The 20,466-nt window shown below is 47.2% G+C and overlaps 1 protein-coding gene across 1 annotated transcript in view; it reads right to left on the reverse strand.

The window, feature by feature from the left end:
• Positions 1 to 20,466, reverse strand: part of LOC137536792 (mannose-binding protein-like) — a 36,725-nt gene that overhangs the window by 14,725 nt on the left and 1,534 nt on the right. Inside the window, exons 2-3 of the mRNA XM_068258993.1 lie at positions 6,616 to 6,687; positions 2,385 to 2,492 (exon numbers count right to left, since the gene is read on the reverse strand). Coding sequence (XP_068115094.1) covers positions 2,385 to 2,492; positions 6,616 to 6,687 — 180 coding nt within the window. The remainder of the gene's footprint in view (positions 1 to 2,384; positions 2,493 to 6,615; positions 6,688 to 20,466) is intronic.

The following is a 20,466-nucleotide window of genomic DNA, read 5'->3' on the forward strand; positions in this document are numbered from 1 at the left end:
TAGCTAAAGGACAACTGAGGCCAGAGGCTGCCATATTTATTTCCTTTTAAGGAAGTTGTCTGGCTATCCTGCTGATGATCCTCTGCCTCTAATACTTTTAGCCATAGACCCTGAATAAGCATATATATATCAGGTGTTTCTGACATTACTGACAGATCCGCCAAGATTAGTTGAATGCTTGTTTTTTGGGGTTATTCAGACACTTCTGCAGCCAAATATATCATCAGGACTGCCAGGCAACTGGTATTGTTTAAAAGGAAATAATTATGGCAGCCTCCATACAGCTCTCACTTCAGTTGTCCTTTAAGTAGTAGCTGTGTGTTAGATTGCTTGTAAATATGATACCATTTTAGCTTCACTAAACTCTCCCTGAAATTTTAACATATTTGTAAACATGAGAAGTTCCACAAAATATAATGCATTTCTGCAAAAATTAGATTTTTTTTTTACAATGTATTGAAGTCACACAAGAAAGCATCTTTTCATGCAAGGGTCTCTTTTGTGGAAATTTATCATGATGTGAAAATTCAGTACATTTTTGTAAACATGTGATTTAACTCCTGTGCAGTATATCTGTGTCCTGGGAAACTTCATCGGAAGTCCCAGGGATGTAGATACTCGCCTATCACCACTGCGTGCTCCTGCTCACTCCAGCACTTGCTCCTGTGCTCCAGTTATAATTTTCCATTTCAATAATCGCCGGCATCAATGAGATACCTACGGTCATTGTAATAACGAAAGTAATACATACGCACATTACTTCCTGTTAGCATACTAATAGTACACTCAAGAAGATAATGAGTGAGGACATCGTGTGGCCAAATAGTAAAATGACACCTATATACATTTATTTTAATAAACAGACATACACATACAGTTAAAATGAACCCCTTACCTCCCACACTCTTCCACAGTTACCCTAATAAAACCTTTGCTTGCAAAAGAATGACAATAAAAAAAATACATAAATAGTTACCTTAGCGAGCAAACTTTTTTAGTATGTATGTCAAGAGGGTATTTTACTGTTATTTTTAAATTATGGGCTTGTAAGTAGTGATGGACGCAAAACTGAAAAAAATGCACCTTTATTTCCAAATAAAATATTGGCGCCATACATTGTACCAGGGAAAATGTTAAATGTTTCAGTAACCAGGACAAATGGGCAAATAAAATGTGTGGGTTTTATCCGCAGTAGAACATTTTATTTTCAAACTGTAATGGGCGAAAACTGAGAAGTAATGATTTTTTAAAAATAATTTTTGATCTTATTATTCCCATTAAATTATGCATTTAGAAAAATAATTCTTAGCGTAATGTACCTCCCAAAGAAAGCCTAATTGGTGGCGAAAAAAAACAATATATAGATCATGTCATTGTGATAAATAGTAATAAAGTTATTGGCAAATCAAAGGGAGAAGCACTGAAAGCTGAAAATTGCTCAGGTCCTAAAGGGCAAAAACTCCTCAGTGACCAACTAGTTAAGTGGCAAAAATAATTTTACAGATTCTGCGGGGTTTACATTAAAGAGTAACTGTCAGGCTGCAGAAGCTAATTTAAACCTCTATTCTCCTGTGTTAAACAGTTTAGACAGAAGCCAAAAAGACATTACTAAAGATAAAAATCTCTCTTACATTTAATGTGTTCTTATCAGCAAAGCTAAGCTCCTAAGGAGGACGCAAGCCGCATTCCATACTGCAAAGCATTCTGGGGCCCTCCCCTCGGCTGCTAAGGAGAAGACGGGATCAAGTTTCAGCAGCTTCTAACTCAGTCCAGCCACAGCACAGATAAATCTCTGGGGCAGAGTACACTGCAGGAGTCAGCTATTGTTCCTAGCCACATGGCTCATTAATATTCACTGCACACTGTGTTATTCTGTACGAGCTGTTCTGTGATCAGAAGCAGGCAGGACATGACGACACATTTGGCTTCACAAACATGGAACCTGCCATGGGCTGTCAGGAGCATCATTCTCTGCATATACTATATAAATATTCTGTGAAATCCAAACGTGGACAGTGAAATGCATATGTAATGTAAGTACAGCCAATCTTTAGCTACTGATATATGTGTTTATTTTCTCTGAGACCTTATACCTAACAGCTCCTCTTTAAGTCAGACTGGTTTGTAGTTAGCTACCAAATGTATGCCCATTGGGCACTGCACAAGTTGTAAGGTAGGTTGCAGTGGGGGAGATTGGTACAGACATGTGTATGGACAAGTTTGAGAATAGTAATAGTAATTTTAGGATTGATAATAGATATCACTGTATTTTTCAGACCATAAGACACACTTTTTTTTCCTGCAAAAGTGGGGAGATAAAGTTAGTGCGCCTTATGATGAACCAATTACAGAGAGTCCCTAACTCACTGATCTGACGCAATTACCTGGCAGGGACTCTCTGCTTGCAGAGTGCAGAGTAATGCACAGGGAAGCAGTGGAGCGTATCTCATCTGCCCTGGGAACCTCCAAGCAATGAACAATGTATTTTCTCCCTTACAGCTTCCACTAGCAAGGAAGCTGATTTGGGCGCAGCGATGTGCCGATCATTTTGGAGCCAGCACTGCGTAGCTACTTTGGGTGCCTGGAGTTTCAGCTGGGCACAGCACAAATGAGTTAAAATAAAAGATAATTCGGCCGCCCACAATAGGCAGTGCCCGGATTATGTGAGGGGAATAGTAATTACCATCAGGCAGGAGTTTGTGCAAGCGCAGTGTGAGCCGTCTTTCAGCTTCACCTTACACCGTCATTGCCCGGGACAGTAATGAATGTACCCTCCCCTAGTGCCTGTTGTATGTAATGGTGCAATCAGGAGAAGTAGACACTAGTGGAAGCCGAGAGGGAGAGAAGACGTTGCTCATTACATGGAGGCGTCAGAGCAGGTGAAACACATGCTGCTTCCCTGTGCATTATACTCTGCACTTTGCATGGGGCTGGGGGAGCACAGAAGGGGAGGGGACAAAAAAGGTTCAAGGAGGACACAGGGGGACACAAGAGGCACAAAATAAGTATAAGGGGACAAAGGGGGGTACAAGGGGTATACAATGGGGACGCAAGAGATACAAGGAGGGCTCAAAGGGGACTTAACGTACAAGAAGGATGCAAGAGGTACAAGGGGGACTCAAGAGGTATAAGTGGACCAAGTGGGGGTGCAAGAGGTACAATGGGTATACAATGGGGACACAAGAGATACAAGTAGGACTCAAAGGGGACATAAAAAAGCACATGGGGGTGCAAGAGATACAAGGGGGCCAAAAGAGGTACAAGGGGGACTAAAAAGGGACATAAAAAGGCACAAGGGGTTTGCAAAATATACAAGGGGGCACAAGAGGTACAAGGGGGACACAAGAGGGACATAACAAGGTACAAGGAGTATGCAAGTAGTACAAGGGAACACAAGAGGTACAAGGGGGACACAAGAAGTACAAGGGGACATAATAATTGTTGGGGGTGATGGGGAGAAGATCCAGAAGATGCACCTGTACCATAGATGCACCAGGTTTAATATATTTTTTCTCTTTTTTTTTGTCCTCTAAACCTAGGTACACCTTATGGACAGGAGCATATTATGGTCCAAAAAATATGGTATATTTGCCAATAATTGTACTATATATAAAGACGTTGAGGTGGTGATAGGAAAGAAAGCATTAGGGATTAGTGTTGAGTTAGTCTAGAGTAAAAAATATGTAGAGATTATTATGGACATACGGATGCATAATAGGTGCATGTGTACTATTTATGCCAGTATTTTAGCTCAAAGTGCATCTCTTAATAATGGGGTAACCTCCCATTACCTCCCATTACCTCCCATAATGTTTAAAGCGGTAGGGGGGGAGCTACCTTCGGGGCGATAGTGGGAGTGGTATCAAAAGCCCTTAAAGGTGTCAATGGTGAGGAGTGAAGCAAAGAGGTCTGCGGGCCTCAGGGGTGCTAAGGAAGAAAAAGAAAAAAAAGAGACAATATCTCTTGGTGAGACATTTCGTTAAGTCTGGTCATAAGGTGAGTCAATTGAGATGGCAGGTCCAAGAGATAGTATGTACAGTCACAGGAGGGAAGGGATCACAGGTATGCCCCACTGAGATGGGAGGCCTGAACAATGTAATGTGAACACTAATGCATCCTTGGTGCATGCACTAACGTGCTGTTTCCGTATCCACTGCATTTGCGTCACAGTGTGAACCAGCCCTAAGAGCAACATTTGGTTGACAGGTCTACTACCCTCTTATCCTTCCCAAAGTTTCAAATTCATGAAGCTGCAGGCCAGATAGGCCTAAATGCAGCACTCACTCACCAAAAACAAACAGCTGCACTATGCTGAAACCTGCAAAATTCAAAAGAGGAGGACAGGAAGCCTTCACAACACCACCTATATTTAAACAATTTGGTAAAATATCCCATAAAGGGAACTGTATGGTGACCAAACACCCTAAAAAGAACACAGAGACAACGGGAGCCCAAATGGTGCAGTATGTCACAAGAAGAGTGATGGAAAACAAAAAAGGATTAGTGCAGAGTTCCCCAACCCTGTCCTCAAGGCCCACCAACAGTACATGTTTTGCAGGAAACCACAAAAATGCACAGGTGAGGTAATTAGTGTCTCAGCAGAGCTGATTCACTACCTGTGTAGATTTCCACAAAACATGCACTGTTGGTGGGCCTTGAGGAGAGGGTTAACGAACACTGGATTAGGGTACTCACAAAGGTAGGTTGCACTAGGGGCAACCAACCGCTGAAAGAAGGAGGAGATCTATAAACCTGACTCCACTCGGGTGTCTAGCTGGCGCTGATGCAGTCTCGCTCTTGGGAAAAACAACAAAGGTTCTATCGATGGCAAAACCACTCAGTACCAACGTACACCCCTCCCAAAGGAGGGTGAAAAGCAGTGGCTGGATAGTGTACTGGTTACAGAGCCGGCACTACCATTCAGGCAAAGGGGGCATTTGCTCCAGGGCCCCGACCACTTCAACGCCCCCCTGCTGACAGAGTTGTTTTCCCCACTGCTGTTTGATTGTTTTTACTAAAGACGCTTGAAAGCTCAAGCCAAGTGCAGGCTGCCCCGCCTACCAGCACACATACAGTGGGTTGCAAAAGTATTCGGCATTGACATAACACATTTTGTCATATTACTGCCACAAACATGAAACAATTTTATTGGAATTCCACATGAAAGACCAACACAAAGTGGTGTACACGGGAGAAGTGGAATGAATATCACACATGATTCCAAACATTTTTTTACAAATAAATAACTGCAAAGTAGAGTGTGCATAATTAATTTGGCCCCTTTGATCTGAGTGCAGTCAGTTGCCTGTAGACATTGCCTGATGAGTGCTAATGACTAAATAGAGTGCACCTGTGTGTAATCTAATGTCAGTACAAATACAGATGCTCTGTGAGGGCCTCAGAGGTTGTCTAAGAGAATATTGGGAGCAACAACACCGTGAAGTCCAAATAACACACCAGACAGGTCAGGGATAAAGTTATTGAAAAATGTAAAGCAGGCTTAGGCTACAAAAAGATTTCCAAAGCCTTGAACATCCCACGGAGCACTGTTCAAGCAATCATTCAGAAATGGAAGGAGTATGGCACAACTGTAAACCTACCAAGACACGGCCGTCCACCTAACTCACAGGCCGAACAAGGAAAGCGCTGATCAGAAATGCAGTCAAGAGGCCCATGGTGACTCTGGACGAGCTGCAGAGATCTGCAGCTCAGGTGGGAGACTCTGTCCATAGGACAACTATTAGTCATGCACTGTACAAAGTTGGCCTTTATGGAAGAGTGGCAAGAAGAAAGGCATTGTTAACAGAAAGCATAAGAAGTCCCTCCCGTTTGCAGTTTGCCACAAGCCATGTGGGGGACACAGCAACCATGTCGAAGAAGGTGCTCTAATCAGATGAGACCAAAATTGAACTTTTTGGCCAAAATGCAAAACGCTATGTGTGGCAGAAAACTAACACTGCACATCACTCTGAACACACCATCCCCACTGTCAAATATGGTGGTGGCAGCATCATGCTCGGGGGGTGCATCTCTTCAGCAGGGACAGGGAAGCTGGTCAGAGTTGATGGCAAGATGGATGGAGCCAAATACAGGGCAAACTTGGAAGAAAACCTCTTGGAGACTGCAAAAGACTTGAGACTGGGGCGGAGGTTCACCTTCCAGCAGGACAATGAATGAAATATGTGTAAATTATTGTTTTCACTTCTGTATTAATTTTCACCACTAGATAGTGGTGTAATCATGTTTTATTGGTTTGAATCACATTGTGCTTACGACTTCTCTTGATTTTGTATATAGTCTGTACTTCTATTCATGTATTCCTTGGCCCTACCGGCCATCCGTATTGTTTTAGTTATTATAATATATATTTAATTGAATCGCCGCATTATTAGCATGTTTCCGCCCGGTCCTGCAAACTTAGACTCCCATAGGACGACAGATACACGTGACCCCGAATCCTCACCATGGTGATGGGGAACGTAGTCACGTCAGCACGATCTAGCCGCTATGATGTGGTGCTGATTGACCTATTAGGATCCCAGAGAGAGCTCAGGTGACGGTGGGTGGGGTAACAATATGGATACCTAAATTAGGACGGAACTCTCTGACACTTACCTTCTGGAGAAGTGACGGTGTCACGGAACGCGTGAGGAGCAGGGACTGGCAGTGGACCATCAGCTTGCAGGTCTGGGTGAGGAATGCTCATTTATTACCATACTTATAAGCGGCAGATATGTGCAATATTATGGAAGGTGGAACTTATGTGTACATGCTATAAGTTATGGCAACACACCCACGCATACAGCGTAACCTGTATCAAGCTTTTATTTGTGGTATCTGTCAGTTTGTGTGCTGCATTGTTTTAATTGATTTTACGATTTAAGGGATAAGTCCTAAATAAAATTTGACATTCATTACTTTATCATGTTGTGGCGATTTTGATTTATATTATTGAGTGCCTAGATGGACGCTTTTTCTTGTGTTGTGGCTCATTACAGGTCCATGGCTTTAGCCCTAATCACTTTGGGCAGTGTTATCTCTATTTTTTTTGTTGTACCTTTTGAGTGTTGTGACGCAGCTTGTTGTTCCTGGGGTGCCCCTGTTTCCCAGTTCTCTTACCTCTATAGCCTTATGGCAGTTGCTCTGAGTGGTGCAGAGTGATTTTAAACTGTGCAGATATGAGTTTCGGACTGCCCCTGCACAGAGATAGAAAGCACTCATGGACGAGTTCTTGCTTTCGCTGTGCACTCACGGTTCCGAACTGCACCTGCGCGGTTCTCAATCATGCATCAGTGCTTGAGGGAACTTCCTGACTAAGTATTGGACTGGAGGATCCTGCTGAATACTTAGAGCCCGTTTCCACTTGAGCGGTTTTCGCTCCGAATCTGCAGTTTCCCCACAGGCAAATCGCACTGGGAAACTCTGTCATAGAGAACAATAGCACAGCCGGCCGAATCAGTTGCGTTAGCGATTCGGCCGGTATTTCCATCCAAATTTGTGCAAATCCCATAGCCGTGCATGGCACAGCTGATGGGATTCTTCAACATATACGCAGACCCGGAAGTGCCGCTGCGCATCTCGCAGACGCGTGCAGCTCAAGTGGAAACGGGCCCTTAGAGGAACAGGGGATCCTCGAGGGCCACGAGCCGCATTAGGATAGTATAGATAGTGTTTATGGTGGTGAAGTGTGTGGGGAGGACACAGAGTCTCTTGCCTGGGTGCCAAATAAGGTAGAAACAGTCCTGCTCTCTGGGGCCAGTGCACATGTAGCTGCAGATGAATCACTCACCTGTCCCGGTGCTGGGCCACTGTCTGGGCTGTCTTCAGCCACACTGTTTGCTTCTTCTCTGTGATCCAGCACGTTTCACATAACATGTCGGATGGAAAAGAGGCAGGCAGTGTGACTGAAAACAGCCCAGACAGTGGAGCAGCCCCGGGTAGTGGTGCTCAAATACCCCTTTTCAAAATTCGAGTTTGGTCGAATTCGAATAGTAAATTATTCGAGGTCAGTCGAATATTCGAGTCGAATAAATTTTACTATTCGATTCGACCTCGGACTTCGAGCTCACTATTCGAGTCGGTATTCGAGCTCATTATTCGAGCTGACTATTCGAATTGGCCTTAAATAGCTTCCTACACTTGTTTTGAGGGTGAATGATGCAAGAAACATCTTTTTTTCCAAGTAACAACAGCAAGTGATTATGTGGGGATGTTCCTTTAAAAAAAAAAAGGTGAAAAGAGAAGTTGTGTCCAGAATTTTGTTCAGTACTGTATATACTTCTTCTTCTTCTTCTTCTTCTTTATCTTCTATATCTTCTTCTTCTTCTTCTATATCTTCTTCTTCTATATCTTCTTCTTCTATATCTTCTTCTATATCTTCTTCTTCTTCTTTTATATTGTCTTCTTCTTCTTCTTCATCTTCTTCATCTTCTTCATCATCATCTTCTTCTTCTTCATCTTCTTTTTCTTCATCTTCTTCATCTTCTTCTTCTTCATCTTCTTCTTCTTCATCTTCTTCTTCATCTTCTTCATCTTCTTCTTCATCTTCTTCATCTTCTTCTTCTTCATCTTCTTCTTCTTCTCCTTCTTCATCTTCTTCTTCTTCATCTTCTTCATCTTCTTCATCTTCTTCTTCATCTTCTTCATCTTCTTCTTCATCTTCTTCATCTTCTTCATCTTCTTCTTCATCTTCTTCATCTTCTTCATCTTCTTCTTCTTCATCTTCATCTTCTTCTTCTTCTCCTTCTTCTTCTTCTTCATCTTCTTCATCTTCTTCTATATCGTCTTCTTCTTCACTTATTTCTCTTTTCAATTTTTTTTTAAAGAAATGCAGCTATTTTTGAGCGTAACAAATAGCTGGTGGCGCACGCATGTTGGAAGCGCCATTGTATGTGCTCCCTGGCAGTGGAAACACACAGACAGCAGGAGGTAAATTCAGCAGCAGGAGGAGGAGGATGAGTGTGTGGCAGCAGGCAGTCAATGAGGCAGGCAGCGTGACATAATAGCCCTGGTACCTAGCGGTGATACCAGGGCTGTAAATAAACACAGCAGGCAGGAGGTCCCAGACAGCGGTCGTGCAGCCCACATTGTGTCCAATACACAACTGGGACAACACAGTTTTCAACCTGGGCACCTCAGAAAAATTAAACCTTTTTTTTTTTAATGGTTTTGTAGTTTTGGTTTTACAACCAATTACACAGATATAGCTATTTTTTGACGTAATAGCTGGTGGCAGAGTGGCAGCAGAAGGTAAATCTGTGTACCCTGGCGTTGGGAAACACAGACAGACAGCAGCAGCAGGAGGAATGGAGGAGTAATTATGTGAGCAGCTATTGTTTGACGTAATAGCTGGTGGCAGAGTGGCAGCAGAAGCTAATTCTGTGTACCCTGGCAGTGGGAAACACAGACAGACAGCAGCATCAGCAGGAGGAATGGAGGAGTAGTGTGAGTGTGGCAGCAGGTAGGCAGCGTGACATAATAGCCCTGGTACCTAGCGGTGATACCAGGCCGTAAATAAACACAACAGGAGGTCCCAGACAGCGGTCGTGCAGCCCACATCGTGTCCAATACACAACTGGGACAACACAGTTTTCAACCCGGGCACCTCAGAAAAAATAAACCTTTTTTTTGTAATGGTTTTGTAGTTTTGGTTTTACAACCAATTACACAGATATAGCTATTTTTTGACGTAATAGCTGGTGGCAGAGTGGCAGCAGAAGGTAAATCTGTGTACCCTGGCGTTGGGAAACACAGACAGACAGCAGCAGCAGGAGGAATGGAGGATTAATTATGTGAGCAGCTATTGTTTGACGTAATAGCTGGTGGCAGAGTGGCAGCAGAAGCTAATTCTGTGTACCCTGGCAGTGGGAAACACAGACAGACAGCAGCATCAGCAGGAGGAATGGAGGAGTAGTGTGAGTGTGGCAGCAGGTAGGCAGCGTGACATAATAGCCCTGGTACCTAGCGGTGATACCAGGCCGTAAATAAACACAACAGGAGGTCCCAGACAGCGGTCGTGCAGCCCACATTGTGTCCAATACACAACTGGGACAACACAGTTTTCAACCCGGGCACCTCAGAAAAATTAAACCTTTTTTTTAATGTTTTTTTGGTTTTGTTTGTAAAACAAATTACACAGATATATAGCTATTGTTTGACGTAATAGCTGGTGGCAGAGTGGCAGCAGAATGTAATTCTGTGTACCCTGGCAGTGGGAAGCACAGACCGACAGCAGCAGCAGCAGGAGGAATGGAGGAGTAATGTGAGCAGCTATTGTTTGACGTAATAGCTGGTGGCAGTGTGGCAGCAGAAGGTAATTCTGTGTACCCTGGCAGTGGGAAACACAGACAGACAGCAGCAGCAGGAGGAATGGAGGAGTAGTGTGAGTGTGGCAGCAGGCAGGCAGCGTGACATAATAGCCCTGGTACCTAGCGGTGATACCAGGCCGTAAATGAACACAACAGGAGGTCCCAGACAGCGGTCGTGCAGCCAATATACAAATAGAGGCCAGGGTTCACGATATATTGAGTCAGATAGTAGAAAATTTATTGTCAAAAAACACAAATGACACAGACTAGCTTGACTGCATGCAAGAATCAGCTTCACTAAAACACCAGTAAAAACTCGCTGAAAATCCAAGAGTCATGAATTCAAGCTCATTGCCTAAGTCCTATAACTATCTGACCTAAGCCGGCATCATTCGTCCACCCACGCATACACACAATGGCGCCCATGCACTCAAAAGCGCTGCCTTGTTCTTCTGTGTGGCGTGATAACTGAGTGTACACTCCCCATAGGGGATAATGAGTCCACCTGCACAGCAGCGATGTAAATGCTGGATTATCACCTCAGAAGTAGATATACATTCTCAGCACAGGAGAGTCACTCTTACCACCTCCGCTGTGACATCTTTAAGTGGGTACCCACTATGGAGCCTTGGCCCGATGAAATCCCGATGTGGGGAGAGACAGTCCAGCTTCCGGAAATAGACTTGGGTTGCGCTCACCAGATTATTCCAACTCACTATGGCGACAGGGTAGACTGCACCACGCTGGATCAGCGTCTCAGCACTGCGCAAAAAACCCGCTTCCTGCTGGCCACATATCAGACCACACAGCCAGTAATGGCGACACAACGCCGGAACAGCAGCGCTTGTACTGCAGGGCTAGTTCATCGGTTGGCGCGGGTGTGACGTCACCATGACACTTGGACTCCGCCCATCGACGCGTTTCCCGCCCCTCACAGGCGATTCGTCAGGATGTGAAACTGGGCGTACTCATTCTTCCTTATATATACACTGCTCCTATTTCCACTACGCCTCCCACTTAGCAACTGTTGCCACTATACACAAAGTTCCAGGAAGTAGTAGCGAGAGGAACACAGTTACAGATTGTTACAGTCATTATTCGCTCACACATAGAAGTGGTCATAGACAAAAGATCCCTCATGCACCCCTCTCATATACAACATAGTTGATTGTTTTTCATTTTTCAAAGAGGTATATATATGACAACCTGCTCTACACAGGAAGTGGGTAGGCGTCCATTAGAGGCAGCTCAAAGATCATAGTGAGTGCATTGGAGTCCTCCTGGTTTGTACAAAATAGTGCATGCTTATTCTCCACCATGCATACATTTGCGTCCATTCAGAGGTTAACACATTCCTTCAACTATCACTAGCTAGTGGTTCATGGGGCTTTCAGTACACTTTTTTCCTTTTTCCTTCTAGTATAAATCTGTTTCTGTAGATATGGCTTTAGACTGAAATCATTGTTAAGGCCATAGGGGCTTAGGGTCTGCAATCGGAAGATCCACATTCCCTCTTTACATAGCAGTTCATTGGTCATATCCCCCCTCCGCCTTGACATATTCAGTTTGTAGATACCCTTGAATAGTGTGCCCTGTAATTTACAACCATGATATTGGGCATAGTGTTTGCCCAATGACGTGTCCATGTTACCATTCACAATATTGCACATATGCTCAAGGATGCGGACTTTTAAGGCTCTCTCTGTCATCCCTATGTACATAAGGCCACAGGGGCAAGACACCATATAAACAACACCTTCAGTATCACAATTGATGAAGGATCTTATTTGGAACTCATTAGAGCCTCCACTATCCCAAAATGTCTTGGCCTTATGTACATAGGGGCATGCCTTGCATTTCCCACACCTATACATCCCCTGAACTGGGGTTTTATTTAGCCATGTTTTTGGGGGTGGGCTTTTCCTATATTCACTACTGACCAGCATGTCCTTTAAATTGCTGGCCCTCCGTGCTACAACCTTTGGATATGGGTCTATCATCTCCGCAATCTCTGCTGAGCCTGTGAGTATATGCCAGTGACGACCTAATAATTGGTGTAACTTGTCCCAGTGAACTCCATAGGTGGTGATCAGCCTAATCCTACTTTCAGATATTGGTTTTGTTTGTAAAACAAATTACACAGATATATAGCTATTGTTTGACGTAATAGCTGGTGGCAGAGTGGCAGCAGAATGTAATTCTGTGTACCCTGGCAGTGGGAAACACAGACCGACAGCAGCAGCAGCAGGAGGAATGAAGGAGTAATGTGAGCAGCTATTGTTTGACGTAATAGCTGGTGGCAGTGTGGCAGCAGAAGGTAATTCTGTGTACCCTGGCAGTGGGAAACACAGACAGACAGCAGCAGCAGGAGGAATGGAGGAGTAGTGTGAGTGTGGCAGCAGGCAGGCAGCGTGACATAATAGCCCTGGTACCTAGCGGTGATACCAGGCCGTAAATGAACACAACAGGAGGTCCCAGACAGCGGTCGTGCAGCCCACATCCTGTCCAATACACAACTGGGACAACACAGTTTTCAACCCGGGCACCTCAGAAAAATTAAACCTTTTTTTTTTTAATGGTTTTTTGGTTTTGTTTGTAAAACAAATTACACAGATATATAGCTATTGTTTGACGTAATAGCTGGTGGCAGAGTGGCAGCAGAAGGTAAATCTGTGTACCCTGGCAGTGGGAAACACAGACAGACAGCAGCAGCAGCAGGAGGAATGGAGGAGTAATTATGTGTGCAGCTATTGTTTGACGTAATAGCTGGTGGCAGACTGGCAGCAGAAGGTAATTCTGTGTACCCTGGCAGTGGGAGACACAGACAGACAGCAGCAGCAGGAGGAATGGAGGAGTAGTGTGAGTGTGGCAGCAGGCAGGCAGCGTGACATAATAGCCCTGGTACCTAGCGGTGATACCAGGCCGTAAATAAACACAACAGGAGGTCCCAGACAGCGGTCGTGCAGCCCACATTGTGTCCAATACACAACTGGGACAACACAGTTTTCAACCCGGGCACCTCAGAAAAATTAAACCTTTTTTTTAATGGTTTTTTGGTTTTGTTTGTAAAACAAATGACACAGATATATAGCTATTGTTTGACGTAATAGCTGGTGGCAGAGTGGCAGCAGAATGTAATTCTGTGTACCCTGGCAGTGGGAAACACAGACCGACAGCAGCAGCAGCAGGAGGAATGGAGGAGTAATGTGAGCAGCTATTGTTTGACGTAATAGCTGATGGCAGTGTGGCAGCAGAAGGTAATTCTGTGTACCCTGGCAGTGGGAAACACAGACAGACAGCAGCAGCAGGAGGAATGGAGGAGTAGTGTGAGTGTGGCAGCAGGCAGGCAGCGTGACATAATAGCCCTGGTACCTAGCGGTGATACCAGGCCGTAAATGAACACAACAGGAGGTCCCAGACAGCGGTCGTGCAGCCCACATCGTGTCCAATACACAACTGGGACAACACAGTTTTCAACCCGGGCACCTCAGAAAAATTAAACCTTTTTTTTTTTAATGGTTTTTTGGTTTTGTTTGTAAAACAAATTACACAGATATATAGCTATTGTTTGACGTAATAGCTGGTGGCAGAGTGGCAGCAGAAGGTAAATCTGTGTACCCTGGCAGTGGGAAACACAGACAGACAGCAGCAGCAGCAGGAGGAATGGAGGAGTAATTATGTGTGCAGCTATTGTTTGACGTAATAGCTGGTGGCAGACTGGCAGCAGAAGGTAATTCTGTGTACCCTGGCAGTGGGAGACACAGACAGACAGCAGCAGCAGGAGGAATGGAGGAGTAGTGTGAGTGTGGCAGCAGGCAGGCAGCGTGACATAATAGCCCTGGTACCTAGCGGTGATACCAGGCCGTAAATAAACACAACAGGAGGTTCCAGACAGCGGTCGTGCAGCCCACATTGTGTCCAATACACAACTGGAACAACACAGTTTTCAACCCGGGCACCTCAGAAAAATTAAACCTTTTTTTTTATGGTTTTTTGGTTTTGTTTGTAAAACAAATGACACAGATATATAGCTATTGTTTGACGTAATAGCTGGTGGCAGAGTGGCAGCAGAAGGTAAATCTGTGTACCCTGGCAGTGGGAAACACAGACAGACAGCAGCAGCAGCAGGAGGAATGGAGGAGTAATTATGTGTGCAGCTATTGTTTGACGTAATAGCTGGTGGCATTGTGGCAGCAGAAGGTAATTCTGTGTACCCTGGCAGTGGGAAACACAGACAGACAGCAGCAGCAGGAGGAATGGAGGAGTAGTGTGAGTGTGGCAGCAGGCAGGCAGCGTGACATAATAGCCCTGGTACCTAGCGGTGATACCAGGCCGTAAATGAACACAACAGGAGGTCCCAGACAGCGGTCATGCAGCCCACATCGTGTCCAATACACAACTGGGACAACACAGTTTTCAACCCGGGCACCTCAGAAAAATTAAACCTTTTTTTTTTTTTTATGGTTTTTTGGTTTTGTTTGTAAAACAAATTACACAGATATATAGCTATTGTTTGACGTAATAGCTGGTGGCAGAGTGGCAGCAGAAGGTAAATCTGTGTACCCTGGCAGTGGGAAACACAGACAGACAGCAGAAGGGCAGTACACAGCAGCCCACTGTAGGTGTAAAATGTGTGGCTGCAGGCGACGTAATAGTCAAAGTGAACCAGGCTGGCTTAGTGAGCAGGAGCCAGGAGGTGGTAAAGGGTGGTAAGGCACATTAACGATGGTTCTTAGCCAGTTCATGTCCCCCTCTCGCCGACAACAGGGGCCAGGAACTCGCCTTCCACCCACGCCTGGTTCATCTTGAGAAACGTCAGTCTGTCCACAGACTTGTGAGACAGACGTGAGCATTTCTCGTTGACCACACCACCAGCTGCACTGAAGCAGCGCTCGGACAGCACACTGGAAGGGGGGCAGGACAGCACTTCCAGGGCGTACTGCGCCAGCTCGCTCCAGATCTCCAGGCGCTTGACCCAATACTCCATGGGATCAACAGGGGCATCGCTGTCAAGCCCGCTGTAGGACCCCATGTAGTCAGCCACCATGCGGGTCAGGCGCTGGCTGTGACCGGTGGAGGATGCTGCTGCATGCACCTCCTCTCTAGTCACTGCTGCCGGAGCCTCTACAGTCCTGTAGAGCTCGTGGCTGAGAGACAGCAGGTCTGTGGGGCGCTTGCTGCTGGATGCAGGCACCTGCTGCTGACTCTGTGCTGGCTGCTGGACAGTGGGGGTGGAAGGCTGGGGGAAGGCTTCCTCCAAGCGCTCAACAAGGGCCTGCTGCAAGCTCCTTATTTGTTGCGCTGGGTCTCCTCCTGCAGGCGGCAGGAACTGGCTCAACTTCCCCTTGAGGCGTGGGTCCAACATCATGCTGATCCAGATGTCCTCCCTCTGCTTCATCTGGATCACCCTGGGGTCCCTGTGCAGGCACGTCAGCATGTGCGCTGCCATTGGGAAGAGGCGGGCCACGTCTGCTGGCACATCGACGGCAGTGCTGCTGTCCTCATCCTCCTCCTCTGCCTCGTCAGCCTCATCCTCTCTCCACCCCCGCACCAACTCAGCTGCACTGTGCTGCTCCCCCTCATCAGCAGCAAGGTCAGGGACCTCCACCAAGTACTCCTCCTCCTCCCCCTCAGAGGTGGACTGTGCAGCTGCTTGCAGCTCCTGCTGGTCCAAGGCTGCCGCTCCCTGTTCCAGCAAAGCATCGAGGGCCCTGTTCAGCAGACAAACCAGGGGCACCCACTCGCAGACCATAGCATGGTCCCTGCTCACCATGTTAGTGGCCTGCAGAAAGGGAGCCAGCACTAAGCACACCTTCTGCATGTGCCTCCAGTCATCATTGGGGACGATGGACGGGATGTTGCTGGTCTTGTCCCTTCTCTGAGCGGCGGAAACAGTGGCCAGGGCAAGGTACTGTTTGACATCGTGCTTCTGTTTAACCAGATGCTCCAACATCGCCAGGGTGGAGTTCCAGCGAGTCGGAACGTCAAGGATCAGCCGATGGCGTGGCAGATCCAGCTCCTTTTGCACGTCTTCCAGGCTCGCACAGGCTGCAGCCGAGCGCCGGAAGTGACGCACAACGTTCCTTGCCGTTTCCAGCAGTTCGCCCATCCCCTGGTAGGTGCGCAAGAACTTCTGCACCACCAGGTTCAGCACGTGGGCAAGACAGGGGATGTGGGTCAGGTTTCCCCTGTCTATTGCGGCAACCAGATTGGCCCCATTGTCGGCCACCACCTCTCCGACTCTGAGGCCTCTGGGGGTCAGCCAAATCCTCTCCTGCTCCTGGAGTTTGGCCAACACATGGGTTGCCGTCAGCTTGGTCTTCCCAAGGCTGACCAAGTGCAGCAGCGCTTGGCAGTGGCGGGCCTTCACGCTGCTGCTGAGGCGGGGGGTTTGGCCAGGTGTGCCGGAGGATGGCAGAGGATCGGAGGAACCTGCTGCAGTTCCCCTGACCCTGCGGGGTGGCACCACCCACTGTGTTGCTGCTGCTGCTGTGCCCGCTGCTGCTCTCCCATCCTCACCCCCTTCCACCAAGCTGACCCAGTGGACAGTGAAGGACAGGTAGCGGCCTGTCCCGAAGCGGCTGCTCCAGGAGTCCATGGTGACGTGGACCCTTTCACCAACCGCGTGCTCCAGCCCTCGCTCCACATTGGCCATCACAAAGCGGTGCAGTGCAGGAATGGCCTTGCGGGCAAAGAAGTGTCTGCTGGGGAGCTGCCAGTCTGGGGCTGCGCAAGCAAGCAGCGCACGAATGTCGCTCCCCTCCTGCACGAGCGTGTACGGCAGGAGTTGGGAGCACATGGCCCGTGCCAGCAAGCCGTTCAGCTGCCACACGCGACGGCTGCTGGGAGGCAGAGCCCTAACCACCCCCTGGAAGGACTCGCTCAAAAGGCTCTGGCGTGGCCTTTTGCTGGCACGGGAATCAGCAGACACAGCGGAGGAGGCCACTGAGGACTGGCTGCCAGAACAGGCCTCAGTGTCGGTGGCAGGAGTTGCAGAGGGGGGAGGAGCAGTGCGTTTCCGCACTCCTGCTGGTGCTGCTGGAGGAGCAGGAGGGCGGGTGGCTGCTGTTGCTGCTGCTGCTGCAGCTGAAAGCTGTGCAGTGATGGGTGTGGTGCCACTGCCAGCACCAGATGCCTTCAGCCTCTGGAACTTCTCATGCTGGTGGAAATGTTTCGCAGCAAGGTGGTTGATGAGCGAGCTGGTGCTGAACTTTAAGGGGTCTGCACCTCTGCTCAACTTCCGCTGACAGTGGTTGCAAGTGGCGTACTTGCTGTACACAGTGGGCATGGTGAAAAATCGCCAGATTGGTGACAGAAACATCCCCCTACGGCATGGAAGCGCTGCTGCCGCCTGTCTCCCTGTGGTGGTTGGGGGGGGGGGGGCTTGGGTGCGGCTGGTGGTGGTACTGGCAGATGCTGCTGCTGCTGCTGCTGAGCCTGAGACACCAGCAGGCTGTGGGACCTGCCTACTGCTGCCAATGCTTGCAATGATGCGCCTCCTTGCAAGGCCCACAAGCGCATCCTCCTCCTCCTCCTCAGAGCTGCTGAGGACGACATCCCCTGGAGGTGGTGGCACCCAGTCTCTGTCTGTCACCGGGTCATCATCATCCTCCCCCTCCTGAAACATGTCCTGCTGGGATGATGACCCCCCAAACTCCTCTCCTGATGCATGGATGGGCTGCTTGACTGTCGCCACAGTCTTGCTGTCCAATCCCTCATCCCCCAAAGTGCCCATCAGCATCTCCTCCTCCAAATCGCCAACAACAGCAGACAATACCCTGATGGTGCCTGGGGTAAAAATACTGCTGAGTGACAGGTCGCCAACTTGTGACGGTGAACTGGCCTCCTCCCCAGACCCTGCTGGGCGGCTGCTGCGAACAGGGGTGGTGGTGGTGGTGGTGAGGGTGGAGGCCTCGGATGCAGAGCTGATGGCGGGCTGCTCATCCTCCGTCATGAGTTGCACCACAGTGTCTGCATGCTTTTCCTCAATGGGACGTTTCCGACCCGGCTGGAGGAAAATCGGAGCAGGTGCTACACGCTGCTGCTGCTGTGTCTCTGCAGCGTGAGTTGCAGATGCTCCTGCTGGGCGGCGCCCAAGGCGTCCACGGCCAGTGGCTATGGGAGGAATGTTAGCCACTGACGCTGCTGCTGCGGAACTGTGCATGGTGGCGCGGCCGCGGCCTGCCACAATGCTGCTCCCTCTCCTCCTGATTCCCTTGCTGCCCTTCCCCTTGCCCAAACCACGCTGGCTGCCACTTCCAGACATCTTCGATGTTTTGGGCGTAAAGACAAAAGTTTTTTAAAAGGGCGGGTTAAAAGTGGGGTACTTTAATGGAGTGGGTTGGTGGGTGAGGTGACTGAGTGAGTGTCCCTAGTACAGTAAGTAAGTAGTAACAGTCAGGAAGTACAACTAGAAGTTACAATAATCAGTAGTAATCACAAGTAAATTTAGTGTGTGTACACTACAGACAGTGAGTGCACGCACGCACAAACACGCGCAGGAGCTAGCCTATGAACAGTGACTGAGTGAGTGTCCCTAGTACAGTAAGTAAGTAGTAACAGTCAGGAAGTACAACTAGAAGTTACAATAATCAGTAGTAATCACAAGTAAATTTAGTGTGTGTACACTACAGACAGTGAGTGCACGCACGCGCAAACACGCGCAGGAGCTAGCCTATGAACAGTGACTGAGTGAGTGTCCCTAGTACAGTAAGTAAGTAGTAACAGTCAGGAAGTACAACTAGAAATTACAATAATCAATCAGTAATCAGAAGGAAATAGAGTGTGTGTACACTACAGACAGTGAGTGCATGCACGCGCAAACACGTGCAGGAGCTAGCCTATGAACAGTGACTGAGTGAGTGTCCCTAATACAGTAAGTAAGTAGTAACAGTCAGGAAGTACAACTAGCAGTTACAATAATCAGTAGTAATCACAAGTAAATTTAGTGTGTGTACACTACAGACAGTGAGTGCACGCACGCGCAAACACGCGCAGGAGCTAGCCTATGAACAGTGACTGAGTGAGTGTCCCTACTACAGTAAGTAAGTAGTAAGAGTCAGGAAGTACAACTAGAAATTACAATAATCAATCAGTAATCAGAAGGAAATAGAGTGTGTGTAGTGTGTACACACTACACAGACAGTGAGTGCACACACACACGCAGGAGCTAGCCTATGAACAGTGACTGAGTGTCCTAGACTCCTATAGTACAGTAAGAGTAAGTAGTAACAGTAAGTACAACTAATTACAATAATCAATCAGTAATCAGAAGGAAATAGAGTGTGTGTGTACAGTACACAGACAGTGAGTGCACACACGCAGGAGCTAGTAGCCTATGAACAGTGACTGAGTGTCCTAGACTCCTATAGTACAGTAAGAGTAAGTAGTAACAGTAAGTACAACTAATTACAATAATCAATCAGTAATCAGAAGGAAATAGAGTGTGTGTGTACACTACAGTACACAGACAGTGAGTGAGTGCACACACGCAGGAGCTAGTAGCCTATGAACAGTGACTGAGTGTCCTAGACTCCTATAGTACAGTAAGAGTAAGTAGTAACAGTAAGTACAACTAATTACAATAATCAATCAGTAATCAGAAGGAAATAGAGTGTGTGTGTACACTACAGTACACAGACAGTGAGTGAGTGCACACACGCAGGAGCTAGTAGCCTATGAACAGTGACTGAGTGTCCTAGACTCCTAGTACAGTAAGGGTAAGTAGTAACAGTAAGTACAACTAATTACAATAATCAATCAGTAATCAGAAGGAAATAGAGTGTGTGTGTACACTACAGTACACAGACAGTGAGTGAGTGCACACACGCAGGAGCTAGTAGCCTATGAACAGTGACTGAGTGTCCTAGACTCCTAGTACAGTAAGAGTAAGTAGTAACAGTAAGTACAACTAATTACAATAATCAATCAGTAATCAGAAGGAAATAGAGTGTGTGTGTACAAGACAGTGAGTGCACACACGCAGGAGCTAGTAGCCTTAGCCTTAGCCTATGAACAGTGACAGTGAGTGTCCTAGTACAGTATAACTACAATACTAAATACAGAATCAATCAGTAGTAAAGGACAGCAGAAATACTGGTATAGATGAGAGAAATATACTAACAGAGGACAGGAGAGAACAGCTGCCCACACAGGCAGG

Source organism: Hyperolius riggenbachi, chromosome 10, assembly GCF_040937935.1.
Source record: "Hyperolius riggenbachi isolate aHypRig1 chromosome 10, aHypRig1.pri, whole genome shotgun sequence".
NCBI classification, from domain to species: Eukaryota; Metazoa; Chordata; class Amphibia; order Anura; family Hyperoliidae; genus Hyperolius; species Hyperolius riggenbachi.